Source organism: Coregonus clupeaformis, chromosome 15 (genome assembly GCF_020615455.1).
Source record: "Coregonus clupeaformis isolate EN_2021a chromosome 15, ASM2061545v1, whole genome shotgun sequence".
Lineage (NCBI taxonomy): Eukaryota > Metazoa > Chordata > Actinopteri > Salmoniformes > Salmonidae > Coregonus > Coregonus clupeaformis.
This window is the reverse complement of record NC_059206.1, coordinates 3,768,711-3,788,418: the sequence shown is the minus strand read 5'-3', so window position 1 is coordinate 3,788,418 and position 19,708 is coordinate 3,768,711. Positions and strand designations below refer to the sequence as shown.

The window sequence follows — 19,708 nt, the reverse complement described above, 5'->3', positions numbered from 1 at the left end:
GATTGAAAGCAGTCACGCTGGGAGGGACCATACCAAGTCCTATTGGTAACTGCCTTCGCTATAAGAATAGCTAAGAGAGCCACTTGGGTCCACGTTACCCACTGCAAAAAGGTAGGCCCACATACCAACACCGTTGAACACACACAGAGTTAAAGAGAAGAACTGACCCACTAGGGTTCGGGGGTAAACTCTGTTAACGAAGAAACCCTACCCCGACCTTTCATCACTGTGGGGTGTTTATAGAGGTGTGGGTATGGGGAAGTACCAGGCAGGTGGGTCAGGGACAGGATTTGGATGGTGGTTTTGGGGATTTTGGGGGACTCTGAGCTGCATCATCATGTTAACCATATTATGGATTAATCTAGGTCAACCTAAACAGGGAAATGATGCACTGATTAGATCTCGTAGAAATACTGAAACCAAGAAAGACTATTGGGGGAATGATTATTTTAATAGTTAAAGTCAGTTTAGGACAAGACGGGGGATTCAAGATATCATTTGACTTCTCCCATGAAGAGATAGGAGGTTTTGGGGGCTTTGGTAAGAAGGGGGCGTGTACAAGAAAGCTAGGTCCTAGAAGGTATGGTAAATACATTTGCACTGGGGAACGCTCATGTCCTTGGGCAAGGGTGTTTAAACATACCTGGGGAACATACTATGAGAATGGAATGGACACAGTACACCGATGGGGAATTAAACAAACCCATGATACATGTAAAATGGAACTGGTGATAACGGTAAAGTCAATTATGCAAGATGACATAGCAAGGAACTATTGGGCCTGTGTTGATGATTTCAGGGCAGATATATGTTTGAGGTTCATTTTTCAGGAGGAAAATGAATCTTCCACCTCCGAGACAGATCAGCAGGTAGATCCAATGTTATCACCTGAGGTATCAACAAATAGTCTAATACCCCTTGGAAGGCCCTCAGAAGGAATCCTAAATAGCACTAAACCACCAAGGGTATAATATTTCCTCTTGCAGGAAATGAACCAAGGAGAAATAGAAGGAATTTCAAATGAGCACTTCTGGGTAAGGTGGATGAACTACACAGCTAGAGTGTTGGGTCAAACTAATTGTTATGCCTGTTCAACAGGTAGGCCAACCCTTCTAACTGCACCTACGCCTCAGACCATGTTCTCTTGTGTGATAGATTTGGGATCAAACCAAACCTCACCTAATTGTTCTGATATTAAAATAACCACTCTTAAAAAGGATATTACTAAGGCACCCCAATTCACCATGAACCCCAGAGATTATTCAATGTTATAGACACCAAAGTAATGCGAATCACAGATCAAATTGGAGATGGGTTTACAACAACGTTTTTCTGGTGGATTACAATTGATAAAAATGTTGACTGGATTAATTACATCTACAAAGGTTCGTTAATTAGACAAGGGATGCAGTGAAGAGAATCTCAGGCCAACTATCCGCCACCTCACTCATGACCTGCAGAATAGTTTGGTTCTCGAAATGCTTTTAGCAGAGAAGGGCGGATTTGCAAGATGGTGGGAGGTCATTGTTGTATGTTTATCCCCAACAATACAACCCCAGATGGTACAGTAACTAGAGCACTGGTAGGTCTCACTGCATTAATTAAAGAATGGGCTGAGAACTGGGGGGTGAATACATCAATGACTAGTTGGTTTGATCAAATGTTTGGTAAATGGAAAACTATTGTTGTAACTATTTTAGGCGCGGCAATCGCGTCTATGGGTATGCTTGTTCTTTGTGGATGTTGTCTTATTCCCTGTGTCTGAGGGTTGGTGAGCAAGGTGTTGGAAATGCAAATGGTGAGATCACAGCAAATGGTGAGATACGGCCCAATCCCGGACTCTGACCTAAGGAATGAAGAATATGACCCACCAGGCTTGGTGGAGGACGACGACGATTCAGATAGTTTGAGACTGGATGTTTTCCTAGAACTATAAATCTCTAGTTAAAAAGTTATTGTAATGATCGTTTGTGTATTAAAGTCTTGTTTTAAGTATGATGTACTAGTTAACCGATGTTTCAGGATGTGATGAAGCAAATGTTATTCACTATAGGCTTAGACTGTTGTTTCCAGATAGGGGGTAAACAGGTTAGGTACCATTGCTAAAAAGTAACGTTACACTTTTAATCATGGGGTAACCTTGATGAACCTGTATTGAATGAGACAATTTTTTATGTTTTTATATGCAAACCAACTTATATGCTTCAATGTGTGTGATTCATTTCTATAACAACATATATTTTGTGAGTATGTGTGTAATATTTAGTCAAAGGGTGGATTGATAGATTCATTATTAATGACTAATTATTACACCCTGAAACTGTGTGAAATGTGTTAGAATGTGTGAGTGTAGGACCAGTAAAGACTATGACATTGAGCTACTATTCAGCAATGTGAGTAAGAGTTAGACCAGACAACTGTCACGCCCTGGCTCTGGGGACTCTTTAATGTTGAGCCAGGGTGTTCGTTCCTATGTTTAGTTGTTCCTTGTTTTCTGTCTAGATCGTTTAGATCTATGTTGGCCAGGGTGGTTCCCGATCAGAGGCAGCTGTTGCTCGTTGTCTCTGATTGGGAACCATACTTAGGCAGCCTGTTTTGCACAGTTGATTGTGGGATCTTGTTCTGTATAGGTCTGTGTTGGTGAACCTTTAGACTTCACGTTTCGTTTTGTTGTTGGTGTAAAGTACTCATTAAAAGATGTACGCCTATCACGCTGCGCCTTGGTCCGCTTCTTACGACGATCGTGACAACAACAAAGGACAAGGAGAACTGTCTACAGGCAACTGAGAAACCAAGATAACTGAGGAATTTAGGGAGGAGAGAAACTGTTAGGCTTTTTAAGGAGTATGAAATATGGTGCAGGATATTGTGAGGCAGCCTATGTGTGTATGCATGTGTGGGTGTGTGTATGTATGTGTGTATGTGTATGTGTGTGTGACCTAATGGTTAGGAGAGCAGTTTTAAAGTGGAAAACTACAGCCCGCCTACAGAAAGGAGGGATTTTTGTATGACGTATGAGTATAAAAGATGGACTCTGAAATTGCGATGGCAGAATTCTCAATGAATAAATCTCTGACTATGCAGACCGGGACTCTGTCCGTTCCTTCATTTTGGGAGACGCACAGAGACACTGAAATAGTTTGTTAAATAATTCACATAACACAACATCATGAAGCTGGTTGAGAGAATGCCAACAGTGTGCAAAGCTGTCATCAAGGCAAAGGGTAGCTATTTGAAGAATCACAAATATAAAATATATTTTGATTTATTTAACACTTTTTGGGTTACTACATGATTCCATACGTGTTATTTCATAGTTTTGATGTCTTCACTATTATTCTACAATGTAGAAAATAGTAAAAATAAAGAAAAACCCTTTAATGAGTAGGTGTGTCCAAACTTTTGACTGGTACTGTATACATATATTTTTTTTTGCACAGAAAACTTATTGGGGAACCCTGGTCTAGGCTCCAATGGCTCCAATAGTGATGTTTTGGAGCAGTAGACCGAAGCACACCTAAGGGCCGTTCTGGGAGGCTGTGGCAGCCTGAGGTGACTTGTGTGTGGGCACGCGTTTCAGGCGAGCATGGAGGTCACATAGCACAGTGGGGGAGCAGCACAGATGTTAATATTTGATGTGAGATCGTTTTCATCTTGGCAAGCTTCCGTTTTGCTCCTGGGTGTGTTACTATTTGTGTGTGTGTGTGTGTGTGTGTTGGAGGAGAAATGCTTCTGACGGTAGAGGGGGATGACTGTGAGGTGCCAGAGATAGAGAGGGAGAAATTAGGAGGGAAAGAGAGAGAGAGCGAGAGCGAGAGCGAGCGAGAGAGACAGAGAGACAGAGAGCGAGAGAGAGAGAGAAGAGAGAGAGAGAGAGAGAGAGAGAGAGAGAGAGAGAGAGAGAGAGAAATAGATTGAGAAAGAAGGTGAGATGTCAGAACCTGTGTGTGTGTTGTACAGTAGTTCTTGGACCACCATGGGCCAATGGTTATCCCTCAGTCACAGGGACGGTCTATAGCCCTAGTGATTTCCGACCTGATGACAGAGTAATGTTTGAACTCTAGCACAGCAAACATTCAATTCAATACAACTTTATTTATGTCAACAGAGATAACACAGCCTTTAGGTAAACACAAGAGGCAGGTCTCTAAATACGCAGAGTCACCTTGAAAAACAACATGGTCAGTGGTGGAAAAAGTACTACATTTTCATACTTGAGTAAAAGTAAAAAGTAAAAGTAAATGCTATACATCAAATTCCTTATATTAAGCAAACCAGACAGCACCATGTTCTTTTTCTTCTTTTTTTTGGGACAGCCAGGGGTACACCCCAACACTCAGACATAATTTACAAATTCAGTATTGGTGTTTAGTGAGTCCGCCAGGTCAGAGGCAGTAGGGATGACAACGCATGAATTGGACAATAATTCTGTCCTGCCTGAGCGTTGGAAATGTAACTTTTTGGTGTCAGGGAAAATGTATTGAGTAAAAAGTACGTATTTTATTTAGGAATGTAGTGGAGTAAAAGTAAACGTTGTCAAAAATATAAATAGTAAAGTAAAGTACAGATACTGCAAAAAACTACTTAAGAAGTACTTTAAAGTATTTTTACTTAAGTACTTTACACCACTGACTATGGTGTAAAGTAAATGGAAGAAAACTAGACTCCCTGCGGACCTGGCATCTTTTCACTCCCTCCTCTCTACATTTTCTTCATCTGTTTCTGCTGCTAAGGCCACTTTCTACCACTCTAAATTCCAAGCATCTGCCTCTAACCCTAGGAAGCTCTTTGCCACATTCTCCTCCCTGCTGAATCCTCCCCCCTCCCTCTCTGTGGATGACTTCGTCAACCACTTTGAAAAGAAGGTTGACGACATCCGATCCTCGTTTGTTAAGTCTAATGACACTGCTGGTCCTGCTCACACTGCCCTACCCTATGCTTTGACTTCTTTCTCCCCTCTCTCTCCAGATAAAATCTCGCGACTTGTGACTGCAGGCCGCCCAACAACCTGCCCGCTTGACCCCATCCCCTCCTCTCTTCTCCAGACCATCTCCGGTGACCTTCTCCCCTACCTCACCTCGCTGATCAACTCATCCTTGACCGTTGGCTATGTCCCTTCCGTCTTCAAGAGAGCGAGAGTTGCACCCCTTCTCAAAAAACTAACACTCGATCCCTCTGATGTCAACAACTACAGACCAGTATCCCTTCTTTCTTTTCTTTCCAAAACTATTGAGCGTGCCGTCTTTAGCCAACTCTCTTGCTATCTCTCTCAGAATGACCTTCTTGATCCAAACCAGTCAGGTTTCAGGACTGGTCATTCAACTGAGACTGCTCTTCTCTGTGTCACGGAGGCTCTCCGCACTGCTAAAGCTAACTCTCTCTCCTCTGCTCTTGTCCTTCTAGACCTGTCTGCTGCCTTTGATACTGTGAACCATCAGATCCTCCTCTCCACCCTCTCCGAGCTGGGCATCTCCGGCGCGGCTCACTCTTGGATTGCGTCCTACCTGACCGGTCGCTCCTACCAGGTGGCGTGGCGAGAAGCTGTCTCCGCACCACGTGCTCTCACCACTGGTGTCCCCCAGGGCTCAGTTCTAGGCCCTCTCCTATTCTCGCTATACACCAAGTCACTTGGCTCTGTCATATCCTCACATGGCCTCTCCTATCATTGCTACGCTGACGATACACAACTAATCTTCTCCTTTCCCCCTTCTGATAACCAGGTGGCGAATCGCATCTCTGCATGTCTGGCAGACATATCAGTATGGATGACGGATCACCACCTCAAGCTGAACCTTGGCAAGACGGAGCTGCTCTTCCTCCCGGGGAAGGACTGCCCGTTCCATGATCTCGCCATCACGGTTGACAACTCCGTTGTGTCCTCCTCCCAGAGTGCGAAGAGCCTTGGCGTGACCCTGGACAACACCCTGTCGTTCTCCGCTAACATCAAGGCGGTGACCCGATCCTGCAGGTTCATGCTCTACAACATTCGGAGAGTACGACCCTGCCTTACACAGGAAGCGTCACAGGTAATCCAGGCACTTGTCATCTCCCGTCTGGATTACTGCAACTCGCTGTTGGCTGGGCTCCCTGCCTGTGCCATTAAACGCCTACAACTCATCCAGAATGCCGCAGCCCGTCTGGTGTTCAACCTTCCCAAGTTCTCTCACGTCACCCCGCTGCTCCGCACACTCCACTGGCTTCCAGTTGAAGCTCGCATCTGTTACAAGACCATGGTGCTTGCCTATGGAGCTGTGAGGGGAACGGCACCTCCGTACCTTCAGGCTCTGATCAGTCCCTACACCCAAACGAGGGCATTGCGTTCATCCACCTCTGGCCTGCTGGCTCCCCTTCCTCTGCGGAAGCATAGTTCCCGCTCAGCCCAGTCAAAACTGTTCGCTGCTCTGGCACCCCAATGGTGGAACAAGCTCCCTCACGACGCCAGGACAGCGGAGTCACTCACCACCTTCCGGAGACATTTGAAACCCCACCTCTTTAAGGAATACCTGGGATAGGATAAAGTAATCCTTCTACCCCCCTAAAAAAATATATATATATACAGTGGAGAGAACAAGTATTTGATACACTGTCGATTTTGCAGGTTTTCCTACTTACAAAGCATGTAGAGGTCTGTAATTGTTATCATAGGTACACTTCAACTGTGAGAGACGGAATCTAAAACAAAAATCCAGAAAATCACATTGTATGATTTTTAAGTAATTAATTTGCATTTTATTGCATGACATAAGTATTTGATCACCTACCAACCAGTAAGAATTCCGGCTCTCACAGACCTGTTAGTTTTTCTTTAAGAAGCCCTCCTGTTCTCCACTCATTACCTGTATTAACTGCACCTGTTTGAACTCGTTACCTGTATAAAAGACACCTGTCCACACACTCAATCAAACAGACTCCAACCTCTCCACAATGGCCAAGACCAGAGAGCTGTGTAAGGACATCAGGGATACAATTGTAGACCTGCACAAGGCTGGGATGGGCTACAGGACAATAGGCAAGAAGCTTGGTGAGAAGGCAACAACTGTTGGCGCAATTATTAGAAAATTGAAGAAGTTCAAGATGACGTTCAATCACCCTCGGTCTGGGGCTCCATGCAAGATCTCACCTCATGGGGCATCAATGATCATGAGGAAGGTGAGGGATCAGCCCAGAACTACACGGCAGGACCTGGTCAATGACCTGAAGAGAACTGGGACCACAGTCTCAAAGAAAACCATTAGTAACACACTATGCCGTCATGGATTAAAATCCTGCAGCGCACGCAAGGTCCCCCCTGCTCAAGCCAGCGCATGTCCAGGCCCGTCTGAAGTTTGCCAATGACCATCTGGATGATCCAGAGGAGGAATGGGAGAAAGTCATGTGGTCTGATGGGACAAAAATATAGCTTTTTGGTCTAAACTCCACTCGCTGTGTTTGGAGGAAGAAGAAGGATGAGGACAACCCCAAGAACACCATCCCAACCGTGAAGCATGGAGGTGGAAACATCGTTATTTGGGGATGCTTTTCTGTAAAGGGGACAGGACGACTGCACCGTATTGAGGGGAGGATGGATGGGACCATGTATCGCGAGATCTTGGCCAACAACCTCCTTCCCTCAGTTAGAGCATTGAAGATGGGTCGTGGCTGGGTCTTCCAGCATGACAATGACCCGAAACACACAGCCAGGGCAACTAAGGAGTGGCTCCGTAAGAAGCATCTCAAGGTCCTGGAGTGGCCTAGCCAGTCTCCAGACCTGAACCCAATAGAAAATCTTTGGAGGGAGCTGAAAGTCCGTATTGGCCAGCGACAGCCCCCGAAACCTGAAGGATCTGGAGAAGGTCTGTATGGAGGAGTGGGCCAAAATCCCTGTTGCAGTGTGTTCAAACCTGGTCAAGACCTACAGGAAACGTATGATCTCTGTAATTGCAAACAAAGGTTTCTGTACCAAATATTAAGTTCTGCTTTTCTGATGTATCAAATACTTATGTCATGCAATAAAATGCAAATTAATTACTTAAAAATCATACAATGTGATTTTCTGGATTTTTGTTTTAGATTCCGTCTCTCACAGTTAAAGTGTACCCATGATAAAAATGACAGACCTCTACATGCTTTGTAAGTAGGAAAACCTGCAAAATCGGCAGTGTATCAAATACTTGTTATCCCCACTGTATAAAAAAATAAAAATAAATTTGTAAAGTGGTTATCCCACTGGCTATAGGGTGAATGCTCCAATTTGTAAGTCGCTCTGGATAAGAGCGTCTGCTAAATGACGTAAATGTAAATGTAAATGTTAGCATTAGCTACAGTAAACAACCCCAAATTACATTTTGATGGAATCAATTGACATCGACAACAAACCAAACCTTAATATTGGCCTCAGTGACAACATTCACCGGCTACAAACTAAAGCCATAGAAAGATGTCTTTACAAACTGTTTTCTGACTCAGTTTGTCTGTTGTTATTGTACTATAGTCCCCACTAATAGTCAACCATTCCTAGGTCCAAAAGGCTTCTTAACAGCTTCTACCCCCAAGCCATAAGACTCCCGAACAGCTAATCAAATGGCTACCTGGACTATTTACACTGCCCCCCACCCCCACCCCATCCCCCTCTTTTACGCTGCTGCTACTCTGTTTATTATCTATGCATAGTCACTTTAACTCTACCTACACGTACATATTACCTCAATTACCTGGACTAACCTGTGCCCCCGCACATTGACTCTGTACCGGTACCCCCTGTATATAGCCTCACTACTGTTATTTTTCTGCTGCTCTTTCATTATTTGTTATTTTGTTATTTTTCTTCTTTTTTTATTTTTTACTTATCTATTTTTTACTTAACACTTATTTTTCTTAAAACTGCATTGTTGGTTAAGGGTAAGTAAGTGTTTCACTGCTGTATTCGGCGCATGTGACACAAATTTGATTTGATTTGATTTAAAAGTGGCCAAGATAAGCTAAATGTATGGTGAATGAAAGGTTAGAGGGAATGAATGGTAGCTTTTAGCCTAGCGACCGTTAGCATTGGGCTACCTGTGGTGTGTTCATACCCAGTTTGATAAGTGCTATAATAGCATATTAGCCCTAGCATAATGGCAATCTTTTGTTCCCAACAATAATTTCACAATCGAAGCAGCGTTACGTGTCACCACAAAAGCCATGGCCCTTGGCATGGGAAACAACTACTTCTAGGTATCAGAGCGGGTGACGTCACCAATAGATTCTACTAGCGCAAACACAGCTAACTACATAACCATTCTACATTGGCAAGAAAGGCATACACACATACGGTGTTAATGTGTGTGTCTGTCTCTGTGTGTGTGTGTGTGTGATATGATTATGTAAGGATGGCATGGGGGGATAATGGGAGCCCTATGTGGGCTGACAGACTGAGCACAGAGAGTGTAATGGAGGGGGAGTTCTAGTCTTGAAAACATTGTAGGGAGAGGGGGGTGAGAAGGTTAGGGAGGGGTTGAGGGGTGACAGGGGCTGAGAGTGGCCTCAGCGAGGGGCACAGTTAGTCAGAATCACATGGTGGATGCTGACGAGAGGACGGCTTCACTCCAAACCTGTCTCCCTCTGTTTATGTCACAGCCTGCCCTGTCACATCTCATTCCCTTCCAGCTGAGGTGTGTGTGTGTGTGTGTGTGTGTGTGTGTGTGCATGTGTGTGCATGTGTGTGCATGTGTGTGCGTGCGTGCATGTGTGTGTGTGTGTGTGTCTATTAATTGATTTATTTTAACTTGAATTGATATATTTAGCATTATAGAAAGCTGGTCAAATAAACAATATAAAAAAGAGAGATATATTTGAATAGAAAGCAGAAAATAGTCAGTAATGAGTGTGAAGTGATGTTCTGACCCTTTAGTTTGGGAAATGTTTCTAAATGTTCTCTTTACATGAATGACTGGGTCTGGATCAAACTGAACCCCTTCATTAAGGCTGGTGAGAGCCTAACACACACACACACACACACACACACACACTTAAACCAACAAGTTACTTCACATACACACACACACCCACGCACACACACACAGACTTCCATAGGTTTACAGAAAGAGACACCAAAGCGTCTGACTCCCACCCTCTCCTTCTCCCTTTCCTCCTCACTCTTTCTCTCTACTCTTCTGTCTGTCTCTTCTGTCTGTCAGCAGCAATTCCATTCAAAGTAATGCAAAGCCTGATTGTGTGATGTACAATAAAGCCAAACAAGCGACCATTAAAGTGATCTCACCCAAACCTGACAGCCTTTGATTAAACCATCACAGATTCAATTGCTAATAGCATTTTATACAGATATCCACTGCAGCTGAAATGTGTTTGAGTCCTCGCTGTCCCTCAGGCTATGGCATGATGACACACCTTGACAGGGTGAGGAGGGCAACCCCCTTGCCTCCCCTATCTCCCTGCCTCCCCTACCGCCCTGCCACCCCTACCGCCCTACCACCCCTACCGCCCTGCCACCCCTACCGCCCTGCCACCCCTACCGCCCTGCCACCACTACCGCCCTTCCACCCCTACCGCCCTGCCTCCCCTGCCTCCCCTACCGCCCTGCCTCCCCTACCGCCCTGCCTCCCCTACCGCCCTGCCACCACTACCGCCCTGCCACCCCTACCGCCCTGCCACCCCTACCGCCCTGCCTCCCCAACCGCCATGCCTCCCCAACCGCCCTGCCACCCCTACCGCCCTGCCACCCCTACCGCCCTGCCACCCCTACCGCCCTGCCTCCCCTGCCTCCCCAACCGCCATTGCTCCCCAACCGCCATTGCTCCCCAACCGCCCTGCCACCCCTACCGCCCTGCCACCCCTACCGCCCTGCCACCCCTACCGCCCTGCCACCCCTACCGCCCTGCCACCCCTACCGCCCTGCCTCCCCTACCGCCCTGCCACCCCTACCGCCCTGCGTCCCCTACCGCCCTGCCACCCCTACCGCCCTGCCACCCCTACCGCCCTGCCACCCCTACCACCCTGCCACCCCTACCGCCCTGCCACCCCTACCGCCCTACCACCCCTACCGCCCTGCCTCCCCTACCGCCCTGCCACCCCTACCGCCCTGCCTCCCCTGCCTCCCTGCCACCCCTACCGCCCTGCCTCCACTACCGCCCTGCCTCCCCAACCGCCCTGCCACCCCTACCGCCCTGCCACCCCTACCGCCCTGCCACCCCTACCGCCCTGCCACCCCTACCGCCCTGCCACCCCTACCGCCCTGCCACCCCTACCGCCCTGCGTCCCCTACCGCCCTGCCACCCCTACCGCCCTGTCACCCCTACCGCCCTGCGTCCCCTACCGCCCTGCCACCCCTACCGCCCTGCCTCCACTACCGCCCCTGCCTCCCCAACCGCCCTGCCACCCCTACCGCCCTGCCTCCCCTACCGCCCTGCCACCCCTACCGCCCTGCCTCCCCAACCGCCCTGCCACCCCTACCGCCCTGCCACCCCTACCGCTCTGCCACCCCCTCCTCCCCCCACACAAACAGTATTGGCTTTTCAAACCTGGAAAGTTACTCTCTCTCGTTCTCTCTCTGTGTGTGTGTGGGCATTCTTGCATGCTTGTGTGTATGATTCATCAGGTCATGCTTGCTGGTGGGTATTGATTCTGGTGTATTTTTGTGAATGAAACATTCTTTGTCTCTCTCTCTCTTCTCCCTGTAATGAGGAGGCCCTCAGGCACAGTGTAAGGCTCGGTCTGCTGAGACACACCTCTCTCTCTCTCTCTCTCTCTCTCTCTCTCTCTCTCTCTCTCTCTCTCTCTCTCTCTCTCTCTCTCTCTCTCTCTCTCTCTCTCTCTCTCTCTCTCTCTCTCTCTCTCTCTCTCTCTCTCTCTCTCTCTCTCTCTCTCTCTCTCTCTCTCTCTCTCTCTCTCTCTCTCTCTCTCTCTCTCTCTCTCTCTCTCTCTCTCTCTCTCTCTCTCTATTCAATTACAATTTAAGGGGTTGTATTTGCATGGGAAACATATGTTTACATTGCCAAAGCAAGTGAAATAGATAATAAACAAAAGTGAAATAAACAATAAAAAATTAACAGTAATCATTACACTCACAAAAGTTCCAAAATAATAAAGACATTTTAAGTGTCATATTATGTCTATACACAGTGTTGAAATGATGTGCAAATAGTTAAAGTACAAATGGGAAAATAAATAAACATAAATACAGGTTGTATTTACAATGGTGTTTGTTCTTCACTGGTTGCCCTTTTCTTGTGGCAACAGGTCACAAATATTGCTGCTGTGATTGCACACTGGTATTTCACCCAATAGATATGGGAGTTTATGTTTTCGAATTCTTTGTGGGTCTGTGTAATCGGAGGGAATATGCGTCTCTAATATGGTCATACATTTGGCAGGAAGTTAGGAAGTGCAGCTCAGTTTCCAACTCATTTTGTGGGCAGTGTGAACATAGCCTGTCTTCTCTTGAGAGCCAGGTCTGTCTGCCTTCGGCGGCCTTTCTCAATAGCAAGGCTATACTCACTGAGTCTGTACATAGTCAAAGATGTCCTTAATTTTGGGTCAGTCACAGTGGTCAGGTATTCTGCCACTGTGTACTCTCTGTTTAGTGCCAAATAGCATTCCAGTTTGCTCTGTTTTTTTGTTAAATTTATTCCAATGTGTCAAGTAATTATGTTTTTGTTTTCTCATGATTTGGTTTGTCTAATTGTGTTGCTGTCCTGGGGCTCTGTGGGGTCTGTTTGTGTTTGTGAACAGAGCCCCAGGACCAGCTTGCTTAGGGGGCTCTTCTCCAGGCTCATTTCTCTGTAGGTGATGGCTTTGTTATGTAAGGTTTGGGAATCACTTCCTTTGAGGTGGTTGTAGAATTTAACAGCTCTTTTCTGGATTTTGATAATTAGCGGGTATCGGCCTGATTCTGCTCTGCATGCATTATTTGGTGATTTACGTTGTACACGGAGGATATTTTTGCAGAATTCTGCATGCAGAGTCTCAATTTGGTGTTGTCCCATTTTGTGAATTCTTGGTTGGTGAGCGGACCCCGGACCTCACAACCATAAAGGGCAATGGGTTCCATAACTGATTCAAGTATTTTTAGACAGATCCTAATTGGTATGTCAAATTTGATGTTCCTTTTGATGGCATAGAAGGCCCTTCTTTACTTGTCTCTCAGATCGTTCACAGCTTTGTGGAAGTTACCTGCGGTGCTGATGTTTAGGCCGAGGTATGTATAGTTTTTTGTGTGCTCTAGGGCAACGGTGTCTAGATGGAATTTGTATTGGTGGTCCTGGCAACTGGACCTTTTTTGGAACACCATTATTTTTGTCTTACTGAGATTTACTGTCAGGGCCCAGGTCTGACAGAATCTGTGCAGAATATCTAGGTGCTGCTGTAGGCCCTCCGTGGTTGGGGACAGAAGCACCAGATCATCAGCAAACAGTAGACATTTGACTTCACATTCTAGTAGGGTGAGGCCGGGTGCTGCAGACTGTTCTAGTGCCCTCGCCAATTCGTTGATATATATGTTGAAGAGGGTGGGGCTTAAGCTGCCTCTCTGTCTCAACCCCTGGCCCTGTGGAAAGAAATGTGTGTGTTTTTTGCCAATTTTAACCACACACACTTGTTGTTTGTGTACATGGATTTTATAATGTTGTATGTTTTCCCCCCAATACCACTTTCCATCAATTTGTATAGCACGCCCTCATGGCAAATTGAGTCGAAAGCTTTTTTGAAATCAACAAAGCATGAGAAGACTTTGCCTTTGTTTTGGTTTGTTTGTTTGTCAATTAGGGTGTGCAGGATGAATACGTGGTCTGTCGTACGGTAATTTGGTAAAAAGCCAATTTGACATTTGCTCAATACATTGTTTTAGCTGAGGAAATGTAAGAGTCTGCTGTTAATGATAATGCAGAGGATTTTCCCAAGGTTGCTGTTGACGCATATCCCACGGTAGTTATTGGGGTCAAATTGGGGTGATCAATATTGGGGAAGATGCCAGAGCTGAGGATGATATTAAAGAGTTTAAGTACAGCCAATTGGAATTTGTGGTCTGTATATTTGATCATTTCATTTAGGATACCATCAACCCCACAGGCTTTTTTTGATTGGAAGGTTTGTATTTTGTCCTGTAGTTCATTCTCTCTCTCTCTAAGCAGTGCTGAGTAGTGTATGGTCCTAGGAGGCCTTGCAATGAGGTTTGCATGATCAGACTGTATAATAGCTGGGTCTGCACTACAGACAGGTAATATTCTCTCTGGTACAGAATGGACATCCCTGCCCAATGGACTTTGCAGTACAGGTCGAGACTGTGGCTGCGTTCCAAACTGTGCTGCTTCTACACCCTAGAAGTTCAGCCCTAGATCCAGATAGATTCAGATAATATGCAGTGCACTTTACTGTACAGGCCAAGAAGACTGTTCCAAACGGTACTGTTCCACACTAGGTAGAATGTCAAAGGTTCCGCCCTAGGTATACTATAATATGCAGTTCCAAAACACGCAGGAGACACTTATGCAACAGCATCTCTGGACTGGTTCCAGTAGTGTGCTTGCTTGGGTGGATGGTGGAGGCGCTCATGCATAAAGTGGTATGCTACATGTCCTATCTAAGAAGTCCCTGAGCTGAAAGATGGAAATAGAGAGGTAGGAGGTGGAGGTATGTAATAATGGATAATATAATAAATAATATATGCCATTTAGCAGACGCTTTTATCCAAAGCTACATACAGTCATGCGTGCATACATTTTACATATGGGTGGAACCATAGTGGGATGCAGCCATAGTATCCTTCCTGACTTTAAAATGTAAGGTCACATGGGGCAGGTTTAGAATGTGTGCATAGGGGACTGGCTCATAGCAGACGGACCCACTAATTCACTTCTATCAATCAATCAAATGGCATTTGTACTGATTAGTGCCGATTTGTGCTTTTTACAAATATATTGGTCACATAGTGATATACAGCATCAGCAACCCCAGGCCTAAACCTCCTAGGAGCAAGCAGAAGTGACAGTGGCAAGGACAGACTCCCTACTTCTAAACTTAAGAGACACACTGAACAAACTCTGATAAAACAGTTAACCACTACACTGATAAAACAGTTCAACACTACTCCGGCTGCGTTCACACAGGCAGCCTAATTCTTATATTTTTTCCACTAATTGGTCCTATGACCAATCAGATCAGCTCTGAAAAAGATCAGATTTGATAAGATCTGATGTGTTTGGTCAAAAGACCAATTAGTGGAAAACAGATCAGAATTTGGCTACCTGTCTAAACGCAGCCACTGTGTTCCAGATAGGAAATAAAACAGTTCACCACTACAGTGTATTCCATATAGGACATTGGAACAATCATGTCACAGTTCTAGGTGACATCTCTACTCTGAATATTCAGGTATTACAAGTCAAGGATGAAAACACCAGCCTTTATCATATTCCTCTACGCACACATGCATGTGCATGCACACACACACACACACACATACACACACACTGCCCATTGTGTCCTGTGTCAGTCCGGTGTTACTGATAGGCAGTGTGTGGTTTATCCTCAGTGTTAATTGGACACGGTGCGGCACTATCGTGGGCATTAGCGCTTAGCGCTAACAAGACAAACTACAACTGTGTCTCTGGGAGGAAGTTACAGTCAAGAGAGGACCCTAGCCACTTCCTCTCCCCCTGGGTGTTATCATGACACACAGACAGGCCTCACACACACACAAACACACACACTCGCACATGCACAAACACAAACACACACACACACACAGAGCCATGGGCTAATTTTAACCTCCGCTACACTGTGACAACATATACAGTATGCTACACACACTAACAACATGACAGTGACTCAACAACTTCAATAAAAGCACCACCATAAGGCTGGCTAATAGAATAACCAATTACATCACCATAATAACATGACAGACTGACAGTTAGTTTGTATAGTAAACAAAAGTCGTGTTTACAGTCTGAGTAAAGTAAATGCTCAAAAATGGCACCCCATGCCCTGAATAGTGTACTACTTTTCAGAAGAGCCCTGCACTAAACAGGCCCTATATTATAGGGAATATGGTGCCATTTCAGACGCAGCAGGTGATGTCATAATAGTAGAAGGTGATGTCATAATCTGTGGTCCTGAGCATAGCTGTATCTGTTTCTCTGTATCTGACCACCTTGTTATTGTGAGCCATGCTACAGGGTGCTAGGCACTACTAAACTGGACCAATGGACCACACCCAGACAGTCATGACTCACCTCTCTCTCTCTCTAACCCTCACTCCATCAAGTCATCGAGGGGGAGAGGAAGATAGAGAGGGAGAGGGGGCACGGAAAGGAGGAGGGAAAGATAGAAGGGGAAATAGGGAAGGAGGAGGACAGAGAAAGGAGGAGAAGAGGGAGAGAAAGAAGGGGAGATAGAGGGGGGATGGACACACAGAAAAGAGGAGAAGGGGGAAAGATAGAAGGGGAGATAGAGGGGGGATGGACACACAGAAAAGAGGAGAAGGGGGAAAGATAGAAGGGGAGATAGAGGGGGGATGGACACACAGAAAGGAGGAGAAGGGGGAAAGATAGAAGGGGAGATAGAGGGGGGATGGACACACAGAAAAGAGGAGAAGGGGGAAAGATAGAAGGAGAGATAGAGGGGGATGGACACACAGAAAAGAGGAGAAGGGGGAAAGATAGAAGGGGAGATAGAGGGGGGGATGGACACACAGAAAAGAGGAGAAGGGGGAAAGATAGAAGGGGAGATAGAGGGGGGATGGACACACAGAAAAGAGGAGAAGGGGGAAAGATAGAAGGGGAGATAGAGGGGGGATGGACACACAGAAAAGAGGAGAAGGGGGAAAGATAGAAGGGGAGATAGAGGGGGGATGGACACACAGAAAAGAGGAGAAGGGGGAAAGATTGAAGGGGGAGATAGAGGGGGGATGGACACACAGAAAAGAGGAGAAGGGGGAAAGATAGAAGGGGAGATAGAGGGGGATGGACACACAGAAAAGAGGAGAAGGGGGAAAGATAGAAGGAGAGATAGAGGGGGGATGGACACACAGAAAGGAGGAGAAGGGGGAAAGATAGAAGGGGAGATAGAGGAATAGAATGTCAATAGAAGGGGGTTACTCACCAGCTCGACGGAGCCATAGTGTTTTCGGCTGAAGTCTCCACGCCTGCAGCCCAAGTCCTCAGAGGCAGAGCTGCAACACAGACGCATGGTGGTCAGTCTCTCCTTTCTCTCTCCTCCATCAGGAGACTGATACACTCACTCACTCACTCCTACAGGTGGCTACTTGGCTCTAACTCTCTCTCTCTCTCTCTCCTCTCTCTCTCTCTCTCTCTCTCTCTCTCTCTCTCTCTCTCTCTCTCTTCTCTCTCTCTCTCTCTCTCTCTCTCTCTCTCTTCTCTTCTCTCTCTCTCTCTCTCTCTCTCTCTCTCTCTCTCTCTCTCTCTCTCTCTCTCTCCCCCCCCCCCCCCCCCCCCCCCCCCCCCCCCCCCCTCTCTCTCTCTCCTCTCTCTCTCCTTCTCTCTCTCTCTCTCTCTCTCTCTCTCTCTCTCTCGCTCTCTCTCTGTGGTAGGGCTAGCTAGCCAGCAGCGGCAACGTCCAGCACCAGTCCTGATTGAGACGAGGACTCTGATCGCATTATGTCCACAATGATAGATGGAGTCTGCCTGGGAGAGCAGACTGCTCACTGCTCACCCACACACAGGAGTGTTACAGGAGTTTGTTTGAGATCTAGGGGAGAGAGCAGGGGGAATAATCTCCTTTACATCTCAGGTCCAATTAAGCCTGTTCAACTAATGGCTACAATTTCAATTTCATCCTCAAGAACAGGCAGATCAAATATTACAGCAAATAATATGGATAAAATCCAATGTACTGATAGACAAATAAACTATTTTCTTGGATAGAATGTACAAGAAGGGTATGATATTTATGAAGGACATTGTAAACAAGGACAGTAAAATTATGTCACACAAGCAACACTTCAACGGTGTATGGAGGTGTACGCTCGATACAAATTTAGAACCAACTCATCGTGGCTCTGCCACAAAATTTGAAGACAATTATTTAAAGAAGAAATTAAAGAATTAGTTTGTCTGCCATCCATTAAAAATCATAAATGGCTCAAAATGATTAGTATAAATCAAAAAAGGTATCAGTTTCACTTTAAGTCAAAAGGTTTGACAGCAATGCCGTATAAAATTCAAGTCAGTTGGGAACAGGTCTTAGATTCCCCAATACCTTGGCATCGGGTCTAGGAACTGATATATAAAACAACAATTGACACATCAATCTGTTCATTTCAATTTAAGCTATTATATAAAATACTTGCTACAAAAAGAATGCTCAATATATGGGGCATTGAACATAAAGTATTGTGCAGACTCTGCCTTGAGGAAACAGAATCAATAGAACATATTTTCTGGTACTGGCCATTGGTGGCTCACTTTTGGAGTCAGGTCCAGTAATGGTTGTTATGTCATAATATCAGGGTTCAGACTGACCTGCAAACTGCATTGTTTGGGGATTTTAAAAACCACGAACAGTCAATGGGAAATATAATTATCCTCTTGGGTAAAGTATTTATTTTTAGGGCAATATTAATAGAAATAGCAATACAAATAGGGAGGTTCAGGACCCTCGTAAGACATCACAGTAAAATGGAGGGATGTATTGCAAAAGGAAATAGCAAATTGGCATTATACTGGGAAAGATGGGTTCATCTGTGGACATCGGAGGGTTGGAGTTAAGATCAGAATGAATGGCCGCTGTTGGTGAAAATCTACAGTAGCACTTGCAGAAAGAGGAAATTAAGAATATATGTATAATTCTTAAACTACATGTACTGTACATGTGAGGAAAATAGCTGTAAGTAGCAGTAGAAGTATTGTTGTCCATTAGTTAACTCCAATCAGGGTAGGGATGGTAGGGTAGGGGGAAAAAGTATAAAAAAATATTTAAAAAATAAGAGGGATTAGAAATGATGCAAACAATTAAATTGACAGAACCCACAATCTGCAATATTACAGCTGATCTACCCACACATTTTCAAAGTGAAAACAAATACAGAAATGTTTCTTAATTATGTAATTTTTTTTACGAAGATGTCTTGATTGCGTATGTCTTCACACCCCACAGTGAATTCTTGGTGGAAGCATATTTAGCAGCAATTACAGTTGTGAATCATTTTGAATAAGATTCTACCTCTGCACAACTCTTAGGGAAACATATATACATTGTTTTTGTCAGAATTGCTCTGCTCAGTACATTTAGCTGGGATTGATTGATGTGTAGGCGGAGTAGAGCACTTGAAAAAGAAAAGGAGAGCCTCACGCTCTAGGAGCTCAGATGCAATAATTTAATAACCAACGTTTCGACAGCCAAGCTGTCTTCATCAGGGTATAATTGATGGACAGTAATATTAAAACTAGTAAAGCTCTATCCCAGGGTTAGGTATTCAGAAGACTGAGGCAGGTTTTCATCTAACATTTTAACTGGGCTTTGCTCCTTTCATATTTATTTTGATCCTGACAAACTCCCCAGTCCCTGCCGGTGAAAAGCATACCCATAACATGATGCTGCCACCACAATACTTGAAAACACAGAGTATTTTCCCATTGAAAATAAAAAAAATTATGTATGCACTCACTAACTGTAAGTCGCTCTGGATAAGAGCGTCTGCTAAATGACTAAAATGTAAATGTAAATAACACTGTGAAGGAGGAGAAAGAGAGCCTGTCACAGTCTGGATGGTGTCTAC

General features: G+C 45.3%; 1 protein-coding gene across 6 annotated transcripts in view; it reads right to left on the bottom strand.

The window, feature by feature from the left end:
• garnl3 (GTPase activating Rap/RanGAP domain like 3) overlaps positions 1-19,708 on the bottom strand; it is a 143,831-nt gene that overhangs the window by 90,451 nt on the left and 33,672 nt on the right. For all 6 annotated transcript variants that reach the window (XM_041897687.2, XM_041897690.2, XM_041897688.2 and 3 more), the window contains exon 2: positions 17,074-17,143. In XM_041897687.2, the coding sequence (XP_041753621.2) occupies positions 17,074-17,143 (70 nt within the window). The remainder of the gene's footprint in view (positions 1-17,073; positions 17,144-19,708) is intronic.